At 35.9% G+C, this 24,995-nt stretch overlaps 1 protein-coding gene across 2 annotated transcripts in view; it reads right to left on the bottom strand.

The window, feature by feature from the left end:
* The window catches only part of LOC126819045 (allatostatin-A receptor), a 113,517-nt gene that overhangs the window by 10,257 nt on the left and 78,265 nt on the right, over nt 1-24,995 (bottom strand). For both annotated transcript variants that reach the window (XR_007679475.2, XM_050546859.2), the window contains exons 2-5: nt 19,748-19,869; nt 12,654-12,777; nt 11,364-11,566; nt 10,359-10,509 (exon numbers count right to left, since the gene is read on the bottom strand). Coding sequence is in view for 1 of the 2 variants with exons in the window: in XM_050546859.2 (XP_050402816.1) it covers nt 10,359-10,509; nt 11,364-11,566; nt 12,654-12,777; nt 19,748-19,869 (600 nt within the window). In the remaining variant the exon portion in view is untranslated. The remainder of the gene's footprint in view (nt 1-10,358; nt 10,510-11,363; nt 11,567-12,653; nt 12,778-19,747; nt 19,870-24,995) is intronic.

Raw genomic sequence — 24,995 nt, 5'->3', positions numbered from 1 at the left:
TCAGAAACAATACAAATTGCGGAAATGCACTGCTGTTTTTATTAGAGGTAACCAGTGAATGTTAATAACAGGCCAATTGCCTACACATGAACATAAACAGTTCATATGGGCGGCTTATCTGACTACCCCATTTCACTCGCAAAGAGATACACTGACAAAAGTGAAAATGGACGTTTTTTATTTTTGTCTTAATAATGAGTAATTGCTCAACCAATCCTCAGACATTCAGCAATTCGGCGTGGCATGATCCTAATCAACCGCCCAATCACGATTTGGGGCAATCTGACCCACCCCTCTTGCAGTGCCACGGCCAATTCTTGCAGTGTTATCGGTTGACGTTGACGTCGACGTCGACGAACACGTCTCCCGATCATGTCCCAGACATGCTCTATAGGGGAAAGGTCAGGACTCATGACTGGCCAAGGCATATGGACAATATGGTGACGCTGGAGGTAGTCATTCACGACTCGAGCGCGGTGGGCACGGGCATTATCATCTTCAAAGATGAAACGTCGACCCGCACGTTGAGCAAAGGGCAGAACTATCGGTGCCAGGATGTGGTCACGGTTATACACACCAGTCACCCTTCTTTGAACAATATGCAAGTCCGTTCTGCAAGTCATGGTGATCCCCCCACACACCATAACAGACCCACGCCCGAATATGTCATGCTGCCTGACGTTAACGTTATCATGACACTCATTTACACGCCTCCAAACGCGAGTGCGCCTATCAGTGAAATCCAGAGTAAGTCTGGACTCATCTGAGAACATCTAATCGTTTGGGGTGTAATTCGAATTAATGTAACTTGGTACAAGTTTACAGAAAGCTGATTGGCCGTTTGTCCTCGATTTCGCAGGACCCGTGTACGAATATATCAATCCTGGGCTTGTGTAGTGGCTCTAGGACGACCTGAACTAGGTCTATCATCAGCATTGTGTGTTTGTTGGTACCGGTTCCACAATCTGCTGATCACAGACTGTGACACATTAAGCATGTTGGCTACTGCTCGCCAATAGCACGTAGACGTTCATCATGTTAAAGACGTCTCATTGCAAATTAAACATAACATACTAAAGCAAAGATACGCTAAACAGTAAATCTTATGCAAGAACCGATAGGAAAGCAAACATGGATGGGATAAACCAGCACGCGGCAGTTTTCATCAACCCTTCCTTGAAGTGTCAAATTTGACAATGACCCCTCCCACGTGTATGGCGCTATTGCGTGTCGCATGCGCAGCTCAGTGGTTCTGATGGGGCGATAAGTTCTTCATCTGTGAACATACTCTCAACATAGTGTCCATGACTATTTATCATATCGCAACCTGCATAGGTATTTGCATTTCAATATCCCCTACTTTTTTTGAAGAGTATAATTATGTTACAAATTGTGGAGAGTGGAGCGCTGAAATCATAATCTTATCTTACCGAACAGTTTTTCTCTCTTTTCGAGTGACATGACACCACGTGATTCTGGTTCTGCGGCCATTTTAAAATGAACAGACATTTCGCATAGCAGTTGGGTTTAATCAAATCATATAATTATACGGTAAAGTTTCTATTTTATTTCCATGGGAATTGGTTTATTATATGTTAAGCTATGGAGAGTACAGTTTGGGGTCAGACAAATTGGAAATTAAAGGAGTTAAAGGCCAGTAACGTTTTTGTATTCAAATGACTACAAAGCTTGCTCAAAGGAAGGCCTTAGGACCGTCCACTACTGTGGCTGGAGCAAGACGGAAGACATCAGTTCGACCTCGTGTTTTCATTCGATTATTATATATTTATTCGATTGACGTCATTGGGAATCGGACTTATATTACGCACCTGTAAAAAAAAAATAATACAAGTGCACGAATGGGTAAGATTTATCATGCAAATGACAAACCAAAATAAAAGATGTTTTATATTTTCACCACTTTATAGTCCTAGAAATATTCATGAATAAGAAATGAAGCTGCAGACTAAAAGAACCGTCAACATTACACATTCAAATGTCAAAACGTTTAATGCGTTACATTATCACCAAGCAGAACATGAAATCCAACTCCTAACTCTTAAATCACTCGGTCAACTTTGTTGACGTAACCACCCGGACTAACTAAGTATTGTATACAGTAAGGACCAGTATGGCTGATTATGGTACCTGATCGTTGACTCGACAATTTAGCATTATTTTATGACTTCTGAAACCGTCCGTTTCCAGATGTAATGCCGAAAACGTCGCCGAAAATATGCACCGACATCGCAGGGCAAGTGTTACGACATCGACACTGTGTCCATCGTACTGGCTAAACGGCTCAACCTCGAAATTGCATACAAATTTTTTCTATGATTGAGTTTAGTAGCCCAGGGTGTCCTCTTTCGGAATCTGCCGGGTGAACCTCGGTCACCCTTGAGCGTTTTGAGAAATTCAAGATAGCTTCCAAGGCGTTCCCCCATTTCAAATAATCCCCTATAACTTCCATAGTAATTAGTCTAGAATGATAGTTTTGGCGTCTAACCGTATGTTTTGGGCGTCAAGGAATACACTGAAATCGTTCATTATGTTGTGGGGTGATTAGATGATAGTAAAACCAAACATGCCAGACAATATGGTCTTTTAAGAGGGGCGACGATTTCAATGTATTCCTTGACGCCCAAAACATACGGTTAGACGCCAAAATTATCATCCTAGAATAAATACTATATGGAATTATTCGAAATGGCGCCCGTCTTGGACGCCATCTTGAATTTCCCAAAACGCTCAAGGGTGACCGAGGTTCACCCGGCAGATTCTAAAAGAGGACACCCTAGGCCACTAAAATCAATCATAAAAAGTGTGACGGACAGACAGACGGGCGGACGGACAAAAAACTTTGTATACAATTTCCAGGTTCACTCGAAATATTGGGTTTGGCGACCGGACTATCGGGAATAACAGTATGTTTTTTCTTCTCTTGGGCAGGCTTTAATCAACATTTATATTTGTTCGTCTGTAACTAATAAATTTGACTTCACCTAACTGTCACTGAAAATTTTGATGTATCTTTAGAGTCCCAACTCTTCCAAAATACAAGAGTCGCCGTTAAGTCAGTACGATAAAAAAAAAACCAACAAAAAAAAAACGTCGCAGACAAGGGCACCGATATCGTGACGTAGATTTACATGGACGCTTTCATCCACCACGATATTGTTGTGTAAAAGTACAGCAAATTGTATTCATCCAGCAAACATAAAACTGTGCTGTCCTTTCTGCTCATGTGGCCATCTTTCTTGTTACAGAAAGCCTAAATGCATTCAATCTAATCTAAGGTTGATTTTAAATCGTCTATATTACTATCTATATATAACACGTTTGTTTTAATCTTAATAATGATAAGTTGTATTTGCCTATACTAATATCTTGTCTCGTTCTTTTATTTGTTTTCCAAAAACAAATTGCCTAAATAATTAGTGCTGATTTAGATAAATTAATGAGGCGTTTTTCTTTAATATCAGATACATAAAGCATAAAGAAGTTGGATTTGTAAAAGAAGCTTACTGGCGTGTACAGAGATAGTCTAAATTTACAGCCTATGAGATGTATAATTATGTTTTTCATGATTATTTGTAGAAATCATACGGGATTCGGCGGTATTCTTCTGTCTTATCAAAAGACATATGATCACTACAAGCAACCCATTCAATCTCTTTATACAAGAAAACAATGTATAGTTTTCCCCAAGAGTCATATATTTCTTAATTTGAATAAATAACTAAAACGAAACAAATATTTCTCATAGACAACTTTAACTGCTGTTCTCGTCAACTTCCATTTCAATATATCAATCAATATAATAATTTTCACTAGAAAAAAAACCCCAACACAAATACCCGATAAACCCAAAAATATTATTGTTATTGCACAGAATTCGTATATCGTGTTTCTAAAATTTCAACATTTATTTCATTTAATGATGATTAAAAACTCTAAATAAGAGCAAAGTGGCGGTTATAAATCATATGTCTGAAAAATAATACGCGCGTGTAACGTATGTCCTATAGGGATTCTATTTTCGTTTGTGTCCTAGAAAGGGAATCATGTCTTCGTATCATATAAATTTTGTCATAAAACCGCCAAGAAAATAATTTAGACTGCTTAGTTATTTTCATATTTTCAATAAAAAGGGAATCGTCTATGACCACAAGATTGCAGCGTTGGAATCATTATACCGTGCAATTTATATGCACCGAAATGAAACCGATTGTAACAAAACTTACAGAACACGCATGGTATCAAATCACTAGTTAATCCATTCCAATATAAATCTAAAGACTAATCACCCATTTCTCATCGATTAGGAATGAATAGGGTCAGTTGAAGAGAGGCCCAATCGTGTGTATAAATATCAATGGCGCGTTATGTTCAAGCAATCAGTTTCAACGTCGAAACGTACTTTTTATGGCAGTCATGTTCTTTTTTCTGAAAAAATTCTCCCTATTAATTATTCTGCCCACCTCAATGTCAGAAATAAATGGTTTAAAGGACATGTAATAAAACGTAGCAATTTCCACGCTTCTTGAATAACGGTATGTTTCTCTGACTCTTGAATTATTCGGAAGATCTGGGTCATTCACTAAGATCAGACAGTGTCAGGGGATCCCATAAAATTGACGCCTATGTATAATTCGCTGGATATCGATATGCTCTCCTTGGAACCGATATATATATATATAATGCCATTTATGTTTACATATTTGATTAAGACCACTTTAAATAACTCTTGAAATAGTTTTGAAAACAAAAGGTTGCACGTATCAGACAACCCTGAACACATTCCAAATAAACGTATGTAGTAAATGATACCCTGTGCCTGTCAACAAGAAATAAACCACAAGAGGAAAAATACCATAGAATGTGTTATTTTTCCACAAAAAATAATTCAAGAAGCAGAAATTAATTAGAAGTTTTACATTTTAAATATCAAATGTTATGTCCGTGGGTTAAGAGGTTAAATCAGCATGAAAGGACAAATGGACTTAAAGCTGGATTACATCTGCCATAGAATGTGAATGAGTTGACCATACTTTATTTTCTCACACTGCGTTCATTGAACTCTTAACCTCAAATCCCCGCAAATGGACTCAGTAGCGAATCTAGGAGCTGTGAAAAGGGAGGGGGGATCTAGGGCACAATGAATGTCAACATGATTGTTATTTTGTTAATATATTTTTAGTGAACCTTAGAGGTAGTGGCGTAGCCATGGTGCTTGTGAATGGGGGGGGGGGCATGGATGCGCGCGCCGTAGGAGCGCACACGCCCCTCGCTACGCCACACATTGCTTAGGGGCACTGATATTAAATCCGCGCCTGGCTTGCCTGCATCTACAAACTCAACTTTTTTTTTATCAACATACTCATATCTCTACGACTAAAAGCACTATAACTACAAATAAAATGGCCACCGCCATACATTTCACACAACTTCCATCATGAAGGTTATATCAGAATGTATATTATTCTTTACGTATTTCGAAGCAATGGGTAAATCGACAGTCGTATAAAAGCAAGAATGTTCTTTACACTCTAAGTCTAAATAGGACAGCACAAAGTTGTTGCTGTGATTCTATCTAAATCTATCTTAAAGGTGCTAAATCACTAATATTTTGGTCTAGAAATTGACACAAATGTGTCGCAACGCATATAATAATGTAATATGGATGTATATAAACTGATTTACATTCAATCGTTTCCGTTTTTACTCTAATTTCAAATCCGTTATGTTCGGCGAATTACGTGACCAGTCTCACTCGAATTGCAATCTCTAGCATCTGGTTATTCCAGTCTACACCGGTAGTATTTATTGTGCATGCTCTCCAGATAGAAGTATGACGTCACCGTTTAATATGAATTGTGGAAAATGGCACTGAAACGCATTCTGGTACACGATTCATGCACCAATGATAAAATATTTATTTTGTCTTAAATATTGGGTATCAGAAGCGCATCTTTTCCCCCGTAAGATCACAACATCAATGTTGATTTAAATTGACAAATATTTCGTGTTTTCAATGTCGAAGACTGTGGATGATATGGAGTTAAAGAACTACTTTAAATATCAGTAAATCGTCACTGGAACAGAAATTAGGAGTTAAATTATCAGTTAGGGTAAGCGACCACCTCTATAATTTTGTTTGATTTAGTATTATGGATGGTGTAAAATGTGGGGTAATAATCCCATTTTTACTAGAAATGTATAGATCACACTACTTTACTCATCTAGATAGTTTACTGGCGGCAAATAATATAATAACAATACCACACATCAATTATTTACTAAACAATTGCCTAACAATGGCACACGATAATGTGTTTCACGCTGAGAAAAGTAAAGCAAAAATAAACAGAACGGGTAGAAAAGTGATAATGTGGAATGCTAGTATTGTATTGAATAAACATTGAATGGAGGTTTACCTGGTTAGCTAACGTTTCTCGATATCGCTGATAATAAAAGGTTACCGTTCTTCCCTTTCAACCTGACCTATCCCCGGCCATATTCGAGGTATACTCAAAATTGCGAATGGGTTATCTGTACGAAAAGAATTGATATTGAATTCTATCATAAGATACAATTTCCCCTGAGGTATTTCAACCTTGATTCCATCTCTGGTGGGTTGACGGTAATAAATTTCAAATTATATAATTATATATTGCTTGTAATGTCTTCCACATCCCATTCTTCGTTTTCCCCGTTTCTGAAATTCTTGTAAATCATATCATTAAGTGCACGATTCTGTCATTTCATTGCAATCAAATATATCTGTGAATGTCTCTGACCTTTTGAGTGTTCCCATAACACAATATAAGATGCAGAAAAATGTGCAAGAAGAAAACAACAAATACTATCAAGAGAGATGTTATATAGAACTGGTGAACACGTGTATAGGTTCAACATTTTAAAGGAGTATTCCTATATTTTACAGACTATCCATTGAAAAGTCAAATGTGAAGAAATGCTTAATTAACTTGTCCTAGAGTTTTATCTCGAAATGATTTAGGTAACTTATTTAAGGACTTTTCAATTGTATGAGTGATTTGATATCAACGATGACCACAAACCTGATTGTCACCTAGCGTGTGGTTGAATCACACATGGAAAGAGCAGATTGGTATTTTTCAGAGGTTTAGATAGTTTCTCTAAACTACGACAAATATTTCACATAAAATTAGTTAGTTATATTCACTCAAATATCTGGCAATGCTCCATTAATGTATAGTTAAACGCAATCTCTGAAAAGTTCATTGGCTTTTAAATTTGTTTTCATTTGCACATTATACAACACATCTACATAAAAAATCTGTTCCATATCTATCGTAGATGTAGCACCACCCTGGGTCACCAATAGTTAAATCTTTCCTGTGCTATTTTGAAACACATCTTGAAATATGTCCACAGAAACATGACAGTGAACCATTATACATCTATTCTTTTAGAAGAACTTTAAGAATTAAAGGCGTATGTTCCATAATAGCTAACCCTTTATTTCTTTCACGAAGTATACCTTTTATTTTAAGTGTTTATTGACGTGTATGCATATGCATGATGAAACGCCAAATCCAAATTTTCGGCATAACAAATGAAATGAAATGTGGTTTTATGGCACGTCAGCTCCAACCGGGCTATATTGCGCCAAACATATGCTGAATATTACGAGACAGGCTAAATTATATCACAGAAAAACATTATATGCATAAATAAAAACAATATCACAGTTAGTAAAATTAAAAATAAAATACAACTTTTATACATATAAATATTAAATATAAACAATTAAAATTTATGATAAAATCCTGTCTTTTAAAAAGTCTAACACTTTATCATATAAACCCGGTTGGGCAAACATGTGATGTAATGACATTCGGCATAACAATATAGCGTATTGTTTAGTAGTATGAATAGCATGTAGAAACATTTATCGTCTGTTCCACAAAGCACTACAACATTTACGGTATTGAAATAACTAAAATTTCTCACGAGAGTATTTGGATATCCCACGAGTGATGTTTATTCTTAATTTCACAAAAAATACAAAAATACATCAAGTCAAAACAGTCGCATTCTAAAATATAGCTTAAAATGGTGTAACTTTTGAGATGTGCACAGAAGTAATCAGTTTAGGTATGATAAAAAAAAAACGTTGACTTAAGATTTTTGAAATGAAAACGGGTTTACCGTACTTACTGTTCTGCCCCGAATAGGGCTAATGAAGACGGGCATACGCCATACAGTGTGGTATGAGGGAAATTTTGCCCGGACAGCGGCACTACGGCCTACTCTTATATCGAATTCCAACTGTCACGGGATCTTTTACGTGCATTCCAATGTATACACGGGACCTCGGTTTTTCGTCCCATCTGAACGACTAGACAGCTGTCCTTGTCAGGCCCACCGTCCTGCATCACTGACAAGGGCTTGATGAATGCCAATCTTAGACCAAAAGATATCTAGAAGATAGACGTTGGAATAAAAAAAACTAGGGAGTGTTCACTTAAGCGGTTACTCCTGCATAGGTCATCTCGAGCACGTCATTTAATATCATGAAATTGAAAGTTGTACTATATAATGTTTATGAAAGTATAGATAGTAAATAGTAAAAATCAGCCCCAAGCATAAATATTTGCCCCCCCCCCTTAAAAAAAACAAATAAGCAAACCCAAAACGTTTTAGATTAATTCGGGACTAACGTTATGGTATCTTTTATTTCCATAATTGGCACACTTGGGTAAAAATGGAGACACGGTCCTACTTTTGTCACAGAGAACTCGGTGACGACACGACCCCACTCCTTTTGTCGCACACATGTTAGGTAACAAAATACGACAGACCTCATGACATTCTGAACATCTGAAACACGCTACCTGCGGAGAAGTATCTCAGACACAGTCAATAGCCATGATATCCATATCACGTGATCTACACATCACAGGTCATGACATTGACGTCAATTGGTCATGAGGTCAACATTGTAAACAATAGGTTTATCTTCAGCATTGTGTCCGTTGCACCCATAAAACTCATAGAATTGACGCTGTCTTCAATGACAGCGTCTGCGAGGGTTGTTCATAGAGGCCGCCATATTGCACTATTTTGTTCGTCGGTCGGGTCTATTTCAGATATACACAATCAATTCTGTTGATGTTTTCAACGTTGGGATTGACTAATAGTTAATGTGTTTCAGTTCTAAAACAAATATTTTAAACTTTAACGCAAGTTTAGAAAATAGCCAAATTCTGGCTGGGATTACTGAGAAAAATGGCCATTCACTGTATACGTGCGAAAAAAAGCTAGCCACCTATTAATTTTCGTACGTTAGTTACGTACGACCTCATGATTGTTAGCTCAGGTCTGAGACCACCCAACCTCCCGAGAACTATTAGCATTTGGAAATCAAGAGATATAACGTAACGTATATCAATTTGAACAACTTAAAAAAATAAAGACTTTATATTTATGCGGCTTTAAGTGTTTTACCGGGACGGAGTTTCACAATGTCTGTTATTATGTATCATACTGTTTATAACATAACACTTCTGGTAATACCATTACAAGAAAGAACAGTCTCCTTGTTGTCACCACATTAGAATAGGGTTTCCTTTATTGTTCTAACCTGTTAGATAATAAAAGGTTAAGGGTCGAATTTATAATCACCAACTGCATAGTAAGCAATTGGCCTAGGGCCCACGGGTATCTAATTTGTCGGGGGTCCCAGTGATAAGTTTGACCTGGGGCGCGCACTTAGGTAAATCCGGTACTGACAAGATTATTATCTTGACGTCGGAGCTACTGACAAATCGTCTTAATCCTCCAACTCACTAGTCCATGGAGAACGAACAGACCGCGTAGAAATAGCACTGTTAATCCGACACTACAAAAAGTACGGCTAGCTATGTGCGAACTCTGCAATTAAACAAATTTATCAGGTATTCTAAAAACATATTTATTTCCCACCATTCAGAAAAGTTCAGAAAAATAAACTACTTGGTATTAAAGAGACGGCGGTGCTTTGGAGGATTTCACCGGGTGGTAAAAATGTTTAAGTGGAATTTTACTATACTGTTCCATGTATACCGAATTTAAGACTAACTGGTCATTCTATTGTTCAGACCTTCTTAATGTCAATTTACAAAACGTCATATTATTATGTGTCAGTAGTTTTATGGAGTTTACAGTATCCCCGCGAAAAGGTAGGTCTGTAAATTGATTTTTTCCGATAATTATTTTGTTTGAAATATAAAATCATTCAATAAATTCAAAATATGAGCTATATACGAGAAGGCATAAAAATAGATCAGCCCTCACATAATCCATTCATTATTAAAAATTTGTTTATATACCTGTCTTCTGGTGTTATCTGATGGTGTTTTTTTAAATGATTGTGGCTGACCACGACGTACTGCAGGTCGTCCTTTCAATGGTACTGAAGCTTCTGAATTCTCACCAGCCATCGACTGATTAGCCATCATATACACACCTGGGGAGATGACTCTAAAATACAAACATTAACTATTACATGCATGTACGATTTCATTACAAATTGTATATCGTTTAAATATCACCAAGGTCCGCCGTTGGTCTAAGATTGAAGATCCCTCTGAATATACAAATTTTGGTTAAATTGGATACAGAAGAGATTTCATCGTATTTCTGACTCACTGCCAGTTGCCCATAAGCGGTAATCGCCGACTGTGATATCATTTTCGAAAATATTCAAGCAATAATCAGCATACTGTTTAAACGGCATTTAGTAATTGAACACATTAAAATAAACACAACAGTTCTATGGACAACAATTAATGTATGTATATTGTAGCTACTTTCTACAATGATTCTCTTGTCGTTTTCAAGCACAATAATCATGGTATGTGATATCAGCATTAGAGATTTTGTTTTGTTAGTGCCGGCGAATTCGGTGTTAATAATATCTCTGATTATTGAGATAATTCATTTTGCAATTTGTTCGTGAATATCTGTAGAAGAAATAATCACCAATTAACACCGACAGATTACGATGCTGCCTATTGTAAATAAAATGTTTATATTTTCGCAGTTTATCGATGATAGTAATGATTATATTTATGTAACAATGTTGGTAAGAATTGACAAATTACAATTTGAAAGGCCTGTTAGTTATTGATTAAAAGATAGTAATTAATTCCCGGTGATTTATGACGTCAATTATTATCAACCCGATTACTGCTAAATGCGCATTATAATACTTATAGTTTGTAGTAAACTACTCCGCTTTGGAAGGGTTCAATATAAAAGTAACGTCTCTTATATCCATGTTTATTAATAATGAAATACACAATTTTATTCTTGACCCAAATCAAACAACCAACCTTCCTGTCCTCATGCTCGCTCTAACCGAGGCCAATCTCCAGATCTCAACGCAGATAAACATATAGGTAACAGTCATCACACCAACGGGCAGTAAAAACAATATGAAAAACATATACATCTCATAGGCGATAGCATACGACTGTTTAGACCATTCCTGTATACACCAGTAAGCTTTTCTTACAAATCCTACTTCTTTATGTATCTGATATTAAAGGAAAAAAGGTGACTGGTATTAATTTATTTTAAGATTATTGAATTGCAAAAGCGTTTGGATAACAAAATAAATTTTAAAATGACTAAATATATCATATGGCGGATAAACTTGTTAATTATTAAACTTTAAACAACATTAAGCGCTAAATGTGTTATATAGATGGTAATAAAAGAATTGTAAGTTTTATAAACCCATGACCTCGATGTATGCATAAATATAAATCAAATATATTTACAGATACAGATGGCGGCGCTATGTCTAAAACAAATACTCTATTTTAAACGTTATGTTTATATTAGTTGATTTGAACTATGTTTGGGCAGGTAAGTGTATCGATAAAGTAATTCAGATCCATGCTCAACTACCTCAAAAAAAGAAAAAGACATTTTGTGTCCAAAATCGTTATTTGGTAAAATTTTTGAATATCCACCAATATTACACATGTTAAAATTACATTTGGAATGACTTTAACCAGCTCCATCAAATATCTAATATTGGTGGACACCAACATTGTCCTTTAACCTTTATATCTAGCTTTTATTCTGACTTATTGTCTCTGTAGTTTGCTTTGGTGAAATCATTTATTACGTAATCACAGAGATCACATTCTCTGTTGGTAAATAAATTCATCCTCAATTAATGGCGTACGTTCTACTTTTTACTCAGCTGAATATATAACGCATTTACTATACGTTCCATTCACTGAAGGTTGAACGCCATTAATCTACTATCAGATTTTATTTGACCATACAGCTCTCATTTCTGCGTGTCTGACTGGCAGTAACAAACTCTGCATCTTTTCAAAGCATCAAATTAAGCTTGCTACTAGACTATAGTTAGTTCACTACATTTTGTTAATCAACAGCTGCTATGATTGTTGAAGTATCGTCACAAAAAATAAATAAAATAGAAGACGCATTGCGATGTTAAGCAAGAATAGCCCCTTGGAAATTTTCTGTGCAATAATATGAATTATAAATTTTCATGGATCTATTTTGTTCATCTCTTTTATATGTATTATACACGATGGTTTTGTTTTGTCTTTTTTAAAAAGAAAATGACAGTTGTATCTTACCCTGCCAAATACTATAGGTATGGCCATGATGAATGATACCAGCCATATTATACAAACTATAATCTGTGTATTTCTCATCGTACAAACTGATTTGGCTTGAAGTGGATACTTTATCGCAATAAACCTACAAATATACAATAACATAACAATAATAAATTTATTAGTAAATGTGAAGGTATGATGTACATGTGTTCATATTTTGTTGGTCATTGTTGTAGACTAATAAATTCCATATCCATAGTAACAAGTTTGGCATCACAAAATATAGGTCTAACTAACCTGAAGTCATTCATAAACAATAATCAAAAATGTCTTCGGTCAGGTTTCAGAGCCAGACATTCCACTGTGCATCAGTTACTAGATATGTATCAGGACGGTTTACCTTTTATTGTCAAACGAAAGTACCCATGCATTATAATTTGTGACATCTCTAACGCTTTCGTTCTGGTTAATCATTCAGGATTATTTCACATGTTATCTAGCTATGATACAAGTGATAAAATCATAGATTGATTTTTTCAAGTTACATAACGTTGGCATTTGGGGTACCCTAAGGCTCGGTTCTATGTCCGTTTCTCTTTCTTGTTTACATAAATGACACGGTAATTTGGTACAACAAAACAAACACACAAGCCACTGAAAATCAATTAAATTTAGATTAATATTCGTCAATTAAATTTAACGCCCAGAAAAACAAGGCCATAATGTTCTCTCATAAACAAATTCCAAACCCTCCGCATTTCCAATTTGGCGATAACCAACTTGATATCATTAATACATATAAGCGCCTTAATATTAACTGAATTTACTAAGAGCTTGGGTTATGTGTTCTTCATCCGATGCAGAAACACTTAAAAATATATCAAATAAAGACCGCAAGAATGGCGCCTGAGTTTCCAAAGTATAATAGTACAGAAACGCTTTATCGTGAATCTGGTTGGAACCAAATTTTTAAAACCAGCGTACACTTCAAATTAATGTCAAAAGGGTTCATTGCCATGATCCAATAAACGATCCCTGCAAATTTAAAGGCAGTGATCGCAACAATTTGGGGTCGGACGACGGGCCGATGAGCGAATGTATAACGACAGCGTAGCCCATATCAAGTGCGGCTATATAATCTTTTTATAGTTAAACATACATTATGCAAGAGCTAATTCTGCCTATTGCAGGCCTTTCTTTAGGCCTGAAATGTTATATAAACTATTAATTAGACATTTATTAACACGAAAAGAACTTAATCAACTTTGGATGCCATCTTATGTGTCGGATTTTCACTGGATTTGAATTCAATCTGCTGCTCAACGCTCATTGATAATTAAATCCAAAAATGTATAATCGAGACTATGTTTTTTTTATCGTACCGACTTTAGTAATGATGATCGAGGCTAGGCCTAACATTCAATCGCTAATATATCGGTTCAGAGTGAAGCAATTTGACTGAATTTTCAGCACATTCCCTTTACATTATCTAGTTTTTAACTAATATAGTGAGAACTACCAGCTCTTGATCTAATCTTCAATAGTGCCCCTTTAAGTGTTATTTTGTACTCTTTAAATAATAACGGCTTGTTTAAGCTGGTTTAATTGTGGGTCTAGAATCAGCGTTGGCAAACCATGCTTTATCTATATCAAACAAAGGAATATACATATTTGCATTTTCAGGTTAGAAAGGTTAGAGTAATGACGCTGAAAAAAACATTTATATTCCCAATACAGATTCGTGCCTTTGATCTTAGACGATTGGGATTAGAAATAGTATCGTGGACGAGGTGAGCCAAGTGTAACATAAGGTCAACGAAAAAACGAATCTCGATTTATTTCTATTCCCATTTCGTTAATTACGGTGGTATCTTTAAAAGGAATGGGTAATCAACATGCTGTTCAGGCAATTATAAAGATTGGTTTATCCAGTATAATAAATGGTCCCTGAAGACGACGCACACTTTTGTTCACTAACATATAGCAGGTAATTAAATCACATTAATTCATTGTGTACAACTGGAATGGGTCTTGAGTCTCTCATCGAAAAGAATGGCAATAACAATACTTGCTATTAATGGTTGTCTGGTAGTTATTAGAGATGAATCCACATATGGAACATTTGTTTTTCCACCCACATTTTTCGTTTAATACTTTATATCTTTTTATAAAGGATTTAAATCGTTTTGGCGTTGACAGTAATGATTGTGTCATCTGGTCTGGGGTCAATACAACTTTATAAAGCTTACCTTTTAATAGCTTAATATTAGTTAGTGCCCATGGCAATAAAAGAGTGCCACGTTTTTCAAGCTGACATGTTTTGCTATTGGAAACTTTGAATTAAAATGAAGAATGATCTAAATAATAATGCCCAATGGTGTGAAATAATATCCTGAATCCCAATCACTTATGTAACAAAGATTTTAGAAATGATTCAATATGGCATGCCAAGATAAAACCTCCATGTCACAAGAGACATGGTTAAAGCATGTGAATATATTGTCCTGAGAGTACGTGAAATAGTGAAAAGGAGACGTGAGGACGAGAGAAGCAAGATTAAAATATTTTTGAATCACCAAAAACCTACAATGCAAGTGTAATTTAGTAATCATATTGTCGTGCGTTCAGTTAATCTTATTTCAAACACGCGTGGATAAAAAAAAGCATTCTAATATTCGCTCTTGAAACAGCTAACACATATAGAAATTAATCTTGTAAACATGAACTCTTTTTGTTTCAAAGAGTCAATCCTCATTAGTAGATCGCAATGAATGACATTAAAGTCGCCAGAGCATACGATCATGTTTGAAGTTAACACAAAGATCATCTCCCAGAATATTTGAAGTAGTTTTTGAAGAAGAGAAGAAACTATACGCATGTTTTTCACAACTAATGAAGTATTACTTTGATTATGTTTTCCCAGATTATGTATGGGGTATCATACAAAGCTATGTAAACCATGTTATTTGCATGTCAAGGTTTATTTTTGCCAAAAATCTTTTATTCATAACAGAAAATTTTATTTGTAGAAACGCATAAACTATTATAGCATGTATAATTAAAAGAAATCGATGGATATGTGGACAGACTGACAGGCTACTTATCGTTCTGAATAGCAAAGTGGGCGGACGTAGTATAATTCTGAATAGCTTACATATAGACAGGCACCTATCGCTTGGATTAGCTACATGTCGACATTTAACTATCGCCCTGAATGACAATATGTTGACAGGCTAACTATCGCTCCGAATAGTTTTATGTCAACAGGCTAACAATCGCTTCGAATAGCAATATGAGTTTTAGGTTGCCAACTTACTCCTTCTCGCCACCTGATAATTCTTTTTTATCCAGGAAATTCCAACGACTGGAAATATTTTGACAATGTACCGTTGTATGTATTAACCCCCGCCATATTCTCAACTACCGGTCCCCACTTCCTCCCGCGCATGCGTACACCTCTCTAGCAGACGAAATATACACAGATATACACGTAAACAATACAGTTGACAAGGTTAACAATCTCCACTGTGTTTAAACACAACCAAAATGTAACTTTTTAGTACACCATAAATAAAGATTAAGAGAAATGTCTGTACTTTACTAGCCTAATATAACATCAACTGCTTCACAGTTTCAATTTGTAAATGTTCACTTAATCAAAATCAATGTCACATTTTCCTGTATCCAAAGCTGTAAGCAGTCTAAAATAAGATGCTCCTCTTTTAATAAGAGAGTCTGCTAAAGGTTGTTTATGTGATAATAGTTATGTTTCCAATTGAACTAACCACTTTGTATTGTAACAACATAGGTCTTGTGGCTTCTTCTTATAGGACTATAAATATTACCTTTTAGTTTGCTAATTTATCATTTGTACTTGATAACGATAAGAGAATACTTGTCGAAACTTTGTTGTATCTTTCCAAAAACCCGCTGCTCCATGGGCTGAATGCAGGTGTTGCATTTAACTCAATGTTAAAATTCTCGGCCATGTCTCTGACCTCTTGGTTATTGAATTCACCACCATTATCACTGAATAAAGTTTTAGGTGTACCATGTATGCTGATCCAATGTTTAAGAAAGGCGCTAACAAATGCAGAAGACTGTTTTGTCTTCAATATACATGCACTGCTAAAATCTGTGAACTCATCGATTATGTGTAAATACCATAAACAGTGTTGTAATTCATGAAGATCAACTGCAACAGTCTGTTTAAATTCTGTAGCCAGTGGAAGCCCTAAAACAGGTTTTATTGGTGTTCACATGTGTTAACTATGTCATCTATATGCTGATAAAGGTCGTTATCTTCAGCGCCTGAGCTTACTAATAGTTTCTTCAATCTGCTACTTGATGCATGGCCAAATTGACGATGGAGCTTGGATGACAACTTTTCCTTATCTGATGTATTTTGAAGTTCTTGTGTGGCTAAAACTTCGGACGTCTCAACAATATTTATCAAACTTCTGTTATAAAGATCAATGCATTAGTGACCACTACACAAGTTGAACTGGTTTATCAAACATTGCTTCATCATTTTGAAGACCCAAGATCGTTTGTGTCTTCTTGAATGTACTTTTACTCAATAACAGTGGCAAGCCAATATCTACAATTTCAATTTCTAAACGACAGGAACGTTGACCCATTATTACTGGAACAATTACTCTCTCAAGGAAGATACATATAAACCATCACCAAAACGAAAGTTCTTGTGGCTTGAATAACGGCGTATCTTCTTTTGGTCGTCTCCTGTCAAATCATCTATGTACACTGTTCGCGTATATGCAGTATCTATAACAGCTGTGCCAAGAGACTCCACAACTAGGATTTCTGCTTTAAAGGAGCTAAATCGCAAATATTTTGGATCTAGAAATTGACACAAACTGATTTATGAACTGATTCAGTATATAAACTGATTTACATGCAATCGTTTCTGTTTTACTGCAATTTCTTATCAGTTATGTTCGGCGAAATACGCCAGAAGTCTCAATCCAATGGCAATCTCTAACGTCTGGTTATTCCACTCAATACCGATAGTAATTATTGCGCATGCTCTCCAGATAAGAATATGACGTCACCGTTTATTGACATGACTTGTGGAATATATCTAGCCTCTTTCTACAAGTCCCTTGTTAAAAATGGCGCTGAAATGCACCATGGTACACGATTCGTGTACCAACGGTAACATGTTTATTTTGTCTTAATTATTGGATATCAGAAGCCCATCTTTTCCCCGTAAGATCACAACACCAATGTTGATTTAAATTGACAAATAATTCTTGTTTCAATGTCGAAGATTTTGGATGATATTGAGTTAGAGACTTAGCTACTTAAACTTTAAGTTCTTTCGTAAATAAAATCAAATTACAGTTTTCTTTGTCTGATTTTTCATTGAGGCCTGTTCCTGCATCCGGACAATCTTTGGCCCAACGTGATCTTCTCCCAAATCGATTTAGAGGATTTGATTCCTTAGGAATACTAGAACTGGAGTCATTTTCTTTAGAATAACTGGAACGAGCTTGTAAGAAATTTCTAGTAACATAAGCCGATTCTTCTTTAAATTGAATATAGTTACTGCCTGTGGGTCTGGAACAAGCACCAACCTCGTGATTTTCTGGGCTACCAAAAATTCTCTTGAGTGCTGATTTCATAGTTGAAATCAAATCAGGTGATGCAGTGAGGGCTAATTGTCTTTCCTTTAATGTTAAACCAGCATTATTTAAAAGTTTAAATGCCAAAACTGCATCAGGTTATGTCATTTCATGTTTTCTTGAGCGGTTGTATCTACTTTCAAACTCGATAATATAATCAGAAATCGTAATATCAACTGCTCTTTTGTAAGAGTCGAATGTCTCGTAAGCGACGTCTTTTGCTTCTCTTTTAAAGGCTCCGTCAACAGTGGTATTAAGTTACAAAGCCATACTGTCATCTGCATTCAGTGCATCGGCGTCCAACTCTGGGGTCTTTTCTCGGGCTTTACCGATGAGAGAAGTGTGACCGCCAAGGCTGTTTCTTTTTATCGATGTCATTTTTCGCCACATCTCTAATTCGTTTTTCCACGTTTCATATATTGTATCCGACCCAAAAGGCGGTGGATGTTTATAACTTTGTGCCATTATTACGTACGCTCTGCTACCAACCAATGTAAACTCCAATAACTATATCGTCTTTAAACACTTTTATTATGCCATTTCTCTCTCCTTAACTACTGTCTTCACTCCCGCCATATCCCCAACTACCGGTCCCCACTTCCTCTAGCAGACGACATACAGATATACACGTAAGCAATGCAGTTGACAAGGTTAACAAACCTATTTCTAGTTCTATAACAAATCTATTCTTAGAATTTTTGTTTGGTTAAGATAACTCTATCAGACTATCGATATATCATAAAACTTACAAATATGTTTGATAAGTACCTAAAGTAATATATATAGGTTACAGAAGAAATAATTTGGCAGGAAGGTTAGTTGTCGAAAGAAGTAAATGAAAATGTAAACTTTTGACTTGATTTAAATTAAATGTTATTTTCTATAAAGCACAATTTAATGTGGGTCCTTTCTAAGATTCTTTACCCAATAAATACATTGTGTCGCTTTCGATTAGATCAGACCAGATATGGAATTTTATATAATATAATGGCAATCAGCAAGTTTATCCAATACTCTAAGTAGAACCCGATTTCTTCATTTAGAAATGAAATGAAATGGGACTTAACATCCTACTTTTCTGGACCGACTGGGCTAATGAAGACGGGCATGCGCCATATAGTGTGCTATGAGGGAAATTTTGCCCGGACAGCGGCGCAACGCCATTTACTATAAAATGAAGTTCAACGAAGGATTCCCAAACAGAACAAGGAGGATAGTCATTCTGTGTATTTTAAGTTCAATATCCGATCTTTAATTCAATAATAAAATCTTCAAATATTTTAATCAAATTCTTAAAAAATAAATAAAGTTGATGGAAATTATTTGGCAATTGAACAAACCGCCAGAGGAGAATTGGAGATACAGGCTGGAGCAGTATCAAGTACATATTTAAGTATATAAGTGTATATCATTGAGAGAGAGAAAAACAGACAATCTGAAGTGAATGTATATCTAACTGGCACTTACTTTTCAACACTCATCGCTGTCAGTGTCATCACAGAACAGATCATAGATACATTCTGCATGTAGTGAACAAACTTGCACAGAAATTCACCAAAGCCCCACGTAAAGGCAAAGAATGCAGCAAACTGCAAATAAAACAAAGTTACAATAAATATATAATTTGTTATTGAACAATCTAAATAAACACAAAGTTAATTAAAGATGGGTTCCCGTGATTTAATGGTATATATGGACCAAAAACATATTCAAACTAATTAATTTGTCATAATTATGCTTCAAATCCTTCTCAAACATTGTAATTGCGAAGGAATGCCCTGCTATTAAAATTCGATCAAACCAGGTCATGTTTACGTCACGTCGTGGGAGTCAGAGGAGAATTCATTGCATACATAGGACGATGTTGTCTTTAATCGCTTACTATTTATTACAAATATCGAATCCTAATTAAATTCTCGGATTATCCACTACCCGCGTCTTTTTCCGTCATTTTTATCTCAGAAAGTATTGTACGTCTAACTCTTCATAAAGTTTATCAACTTGTACATCAAGCGCTCAATGTTCGCCTGTGACCTTTGACATCACGCGTGCAGCAGTTTCTAATCGTCGGGCTGTTGATTAGGGGAACCCTTACATTTTTGTCCTGTATACGCTCCATGAGTGTTTTTCAGGGAATCCAGTATTTTTCTAGTAAGATTGAATATCTCTACTTTCCATATATACCAAAATTGCCATACTTTTATTGGAAATAACCACCCAAATAACCAAATACTTTTCTGGGAACCCATCTTTAATGATAGATGCCGATAAGGCTAAAATGGTTTTGTTGAGATGGCAGTATGTTATATCTAAATAATAACAAAAGTTTAACGTCCACTCAACACAAACTAGGTCAATTTGGGACTAACACATGGTACAATTTTATTTCAATAGTTCGCTTGTGCGTGGGGGGTCTTTAGCAGTGAGAGAAAACCGGAGCACCCGGAGAAAATCCACGAGGTTGGACAGGCGACCCTACTCTTTGTCACGTACAGCCGGGGAATCGAATACCCGCCAGTTGACTCAATGACAGACCTTATGATACAGCGCGCACACATTCGGCCATCCAACCCCCCAAATAATTAAAAAAAGGATACATAGGTTACTACATAGGTTTCAAAGTAAAGGCCAAAGACTGTTTTGAGGTTAACAGAACTTCAGCCTTGTCAATACAATAACTGGCAGAGAGACGGCAAGTTTCATCATCAACTGACACAGAAACCGTATCTTTGATCACAAACGTTCTAGATACGATTATTTTATCCTCAACAGACATGGAATTAATAGATTTCCACATCGATCGTGCAAGGACATCGGCCCAATTGCTTCATAATCAGTATTTCTGTAAGCAAGATGTTCCATCTAGAACTGATAGGTTCCCAAAGCAATCGTTCTAGAAAAACATTTTCTAACAACAACGCGTATGTCCTGACAACAACAGTTTTAGAGCAACAAAATACGTTCCGCTACAAACAATCGTTCCCGAAAAAACGTTATCAAACAATATGAAAAAACAATTCCCATGTTTCTGTAACAATCTTGTTGTAAATATTGTCCTCAGAACAATAGACGTGTTCCAATAACCTTGTTGCTTATATAGAAAAAGTGTTCACCATCACAACGTTTTATATTACAAGAATAATCTTTCTAAAAAAAAAGAGGGTATAAACACTTCCTGTTTCGAATTTAGAGGTGATTTATTGTCCATTTAACCATGCTGGAATTATTAGAAAATTCGAATACACTTTTCGACCAATCACAAGCGATGAAATTTCTAATTTGCGCTAGAATAACAATTGGTAATGTATGGATTAAGCTTGCTTGCACTTAAAATGAGAACATTGTCTCGAACTGTGGTGAGTATCGATAACAAGATGACGAGGAAAGCGCAATGAGTGTGAAATTTAATTGACGGCAATGTTAAGACAAGTAGCAAACATTTTACAATATACACTAATTAATTTTTAGGTCGGGAGATACATTTCGTTGAGATTTGACGTTATTGTTTCGATAAAAGTCATCCAATTTAATCTAATATTACATATTGATGATTTGCATTTATAAAATATTGTAGATTATATAAAATGAACTTAATTGAATTTAATTTATCTAACTTATAACAGGTACTTTTAAAATTGGTTCCTTTGGGTGTTGTAGTGATTATGAACATGATGAAATTAAAATAACCAATGTTTTTCTTTATTCGAAAAGTGCGTATAAACCTTTGATCTTTTCTGTTGTTAGCTCTGACACAATGTGATTGATCCCAATGTATGTGTAGTGTTGTGAAATGAAATGAATGGGGTTTAAACACTTACTTTACTGCACCGACTTTGATAATGAACACTGGTATGCGCCATACAATGTGCTATGAGGGAAAATTTGCCTCGACAGCGGCACTACGTCCTAGCCTTATGTCGAATTCCAACTGTCAAGGCTTATGTACATGGCACATTGGTTGTTTGTTCCATCCGTACGACTAGACACAAATCATTGACAGACCCTTAAACCCGGACAAGGGGAAACCAGGTCAACACCGAGAGCGTACCCGAGACCATCTGATGAGTGAGTCACCATCTTGCTTACTGAGCATCCGCGACTAACTGTAAAGGTATGATACACTGGAAATATATTTACTTTGCTTCACCAGAGTTTAAAGTTCAATGTTTAAAGTTTGGAGTTCGGTGTTTAAAACAGCCGTAATCTGATTACACATAGCATCAATGTATTGAATATTACCAGTGTTTATTAGAGTTATATGTTTGAAACATACGTAATCTTTGAATGTATTTATATCACAGAAGTTTAAAGTTCAGTGTTTAAAATAGTCATAATCTCATTAAGAATAGCATCAATGTATTGAATATCACAAGAGTTTATAGTTCTGTATTTAGAACAGTCGTAATCATAATAAAAAAAATACCTTATGTGTCAATGTATTATCTTGAATATATACTAAGCAGCAAAAGAAACATCGGGTTGGTATGTTACTCTGAATAGACGCATTGCATAAAACTTGCCAAATGTTTTTATTATATATTTGTGACGACATCTCTAACTTTACCTGATCAATAAGGCTCCTTCCGAATCATAGAATTGAACCCAGGAAATGTTCTCAAAAACGCAACCTGACTTCTGAGATGGTAATGTGTTCTCCATGATTTTCATGTAACTCATGATGCACGTGCTGTTCATCGGGACCAGCGCTATAAAATGCATCCCCATGCCTGGTTGAATCATTCACACTACGTCAGCAGTATGCCACGACTCAAGAAAGGCTCAGGAACGCGGCGCTTGGAAGACTCGACGCTGGCCACACTGCCCAAGCCGTTGCCAATCACTTCCAGGTCAACCATCTACAGGCTTCAGCAACGCTTTCGGGCCACCAACACCACGGATGATTGCCCCCGAACTGGTAGACCAAGGGTTACCACAAGGCGACAAGACCGCCATGTTGTGATGAATTAATCACTAATGTATCAACATACTGTTTACAAAAAAATGTTTTGATCCATTTAGTAAGTCGTTTTCTAGAATAATAATAATAATAATGAAGTTTTATATAGCGTCTTCTCCATGTTGACACATGCTCAAAACGCTTTTTGTAATGGCTCTACTGGTAAAACTGTTGAAACAAGAAAGTCTTTAGTGCGGATTTAAATTGATTAAAAGTTTGTTGATTCTTGATCTGTTGTGGAAGTTCGTTCCATAATCTAGGACCAGCTGAACTGAAAGACCTATACCCATATGACTTTAAATTATATCTTGGAACAACTAGTGACTGTTTATTTTGAGAGCGAAGTGATCTAATAGGGTTGTAGTCATATAAGAGTTCAGATAAGTATTGAGGAGCTGAATTATTGCGACATTTATACACTAATGTTAGTATTTTGTATTTGACTCGCGCCTCAGCAGGTAACCAATGTAAAGAAGCCAGCACATTCTGGATGTGATCAAACTTATGTGTCCTTGTTACTATGCGGGCTGCAGTATTAAGAACCTTTTGGATCTTGGCTAGAAGTGCTTGTGGGATGATTGGATTAAATTGCCTCTCTGATTTTAAAATCGTACTGACGTTTTTTTTTTTGTTTTTTTTTGCTGGCTAGTATATCTGTGCAACGACGGACGGACGGGGGCGACGACAATATACGACCACATTTCAATGTGAGCGTATAAAAAGTCCATGTCAGGTGCTTTCATTGATATGGATGACTTCTCAATTTAAGAAACAAGATTATGTTTATAAAACAGATTATGTTATTTCGGGACTAAAATAAATATAGTACTTCTTTATTTCAATAAAATTCGAGTTGGGTATTTATTAAAAGTGGGACCCACCCCTATCACCACACCATCCTATAAATATAGTATCAATCACTTTCGAAATACAAGAGTAAATTAAACCCCTGGATCTGTGAGTATCTGTCTAGTTTGTGTGTTAGCCAATGTAAGCCTATGGTGGGAGTTGGGTGGCCGAGTGGTTAGGCACGTGCGCTCTGTATCATAAGGTCTGTCATTGAGTCAACTGGCGTGGTTCCGAATCCCCGGTTGTACGCGACAAGGAGTAGGGTTGCCTGTCCAACCTCGTGGGTTTTCTCCGGGTCCTCCAGTTTTCTCCCACTGCTAAAGACCCCTACGCGCAAGCGAATTATTGAAATAAAATTAAACCATATGTTAGTTCCGAAATGACCTAGTCTGTGTCGAGTGGACGTTAAACCCGATTTCTCTCGATAACTGTGGTAAAATTCGCGCATTAATAACACGGTTTCTTAAAATAACCCCATAACACGTGTATTAAAGTTGCCATATAAAATGGGTTTATAAAATGGCGAGAATGGTTTTATAGTGTGGGGAATTTAATATATAAGCTTAGATAAGACTATATATGGAACCCTTTACGTGGTAATATATGTTGCTTTGTATAGAATTTATAGTGACAATTGTGGTAGAAATTATTCAAATACCTACTCATCGCATGACAAGATAAAAGTTGCATATCAAAAGAGACCTCGATAGTGCAACTAGTATGTTCATACCATCCTGAGAGCACTTGTATTGTTCCAGCTTTTGAAATAGTTTGATAGCTTTTAAACTTGGTAATAAAAGCGGCCATTAATTGAAAATGAATGTTATTTCTAGCTGCTAATCAAGGAGAAGGAAGAAAAAACGTTACACACACAAACAAAACAAGCCTAGTAAATTTGCTTTGTTTTAT

Source organism: Patella vulgata, chromosome 4 (genome assembly GCF_932274485.2).
Source record: "Patella vulgata chromosome 4, xgPatVulg1.2, whole genome shotgun sequence".
NCBI lineage: Eukaryota > Metazoa > Mollusca > Gastropoda > Patellidae > Patella > Patella vulgata.
This window is presented reverse-complemented; position numbering and strand designations above follow the sequence as displayed.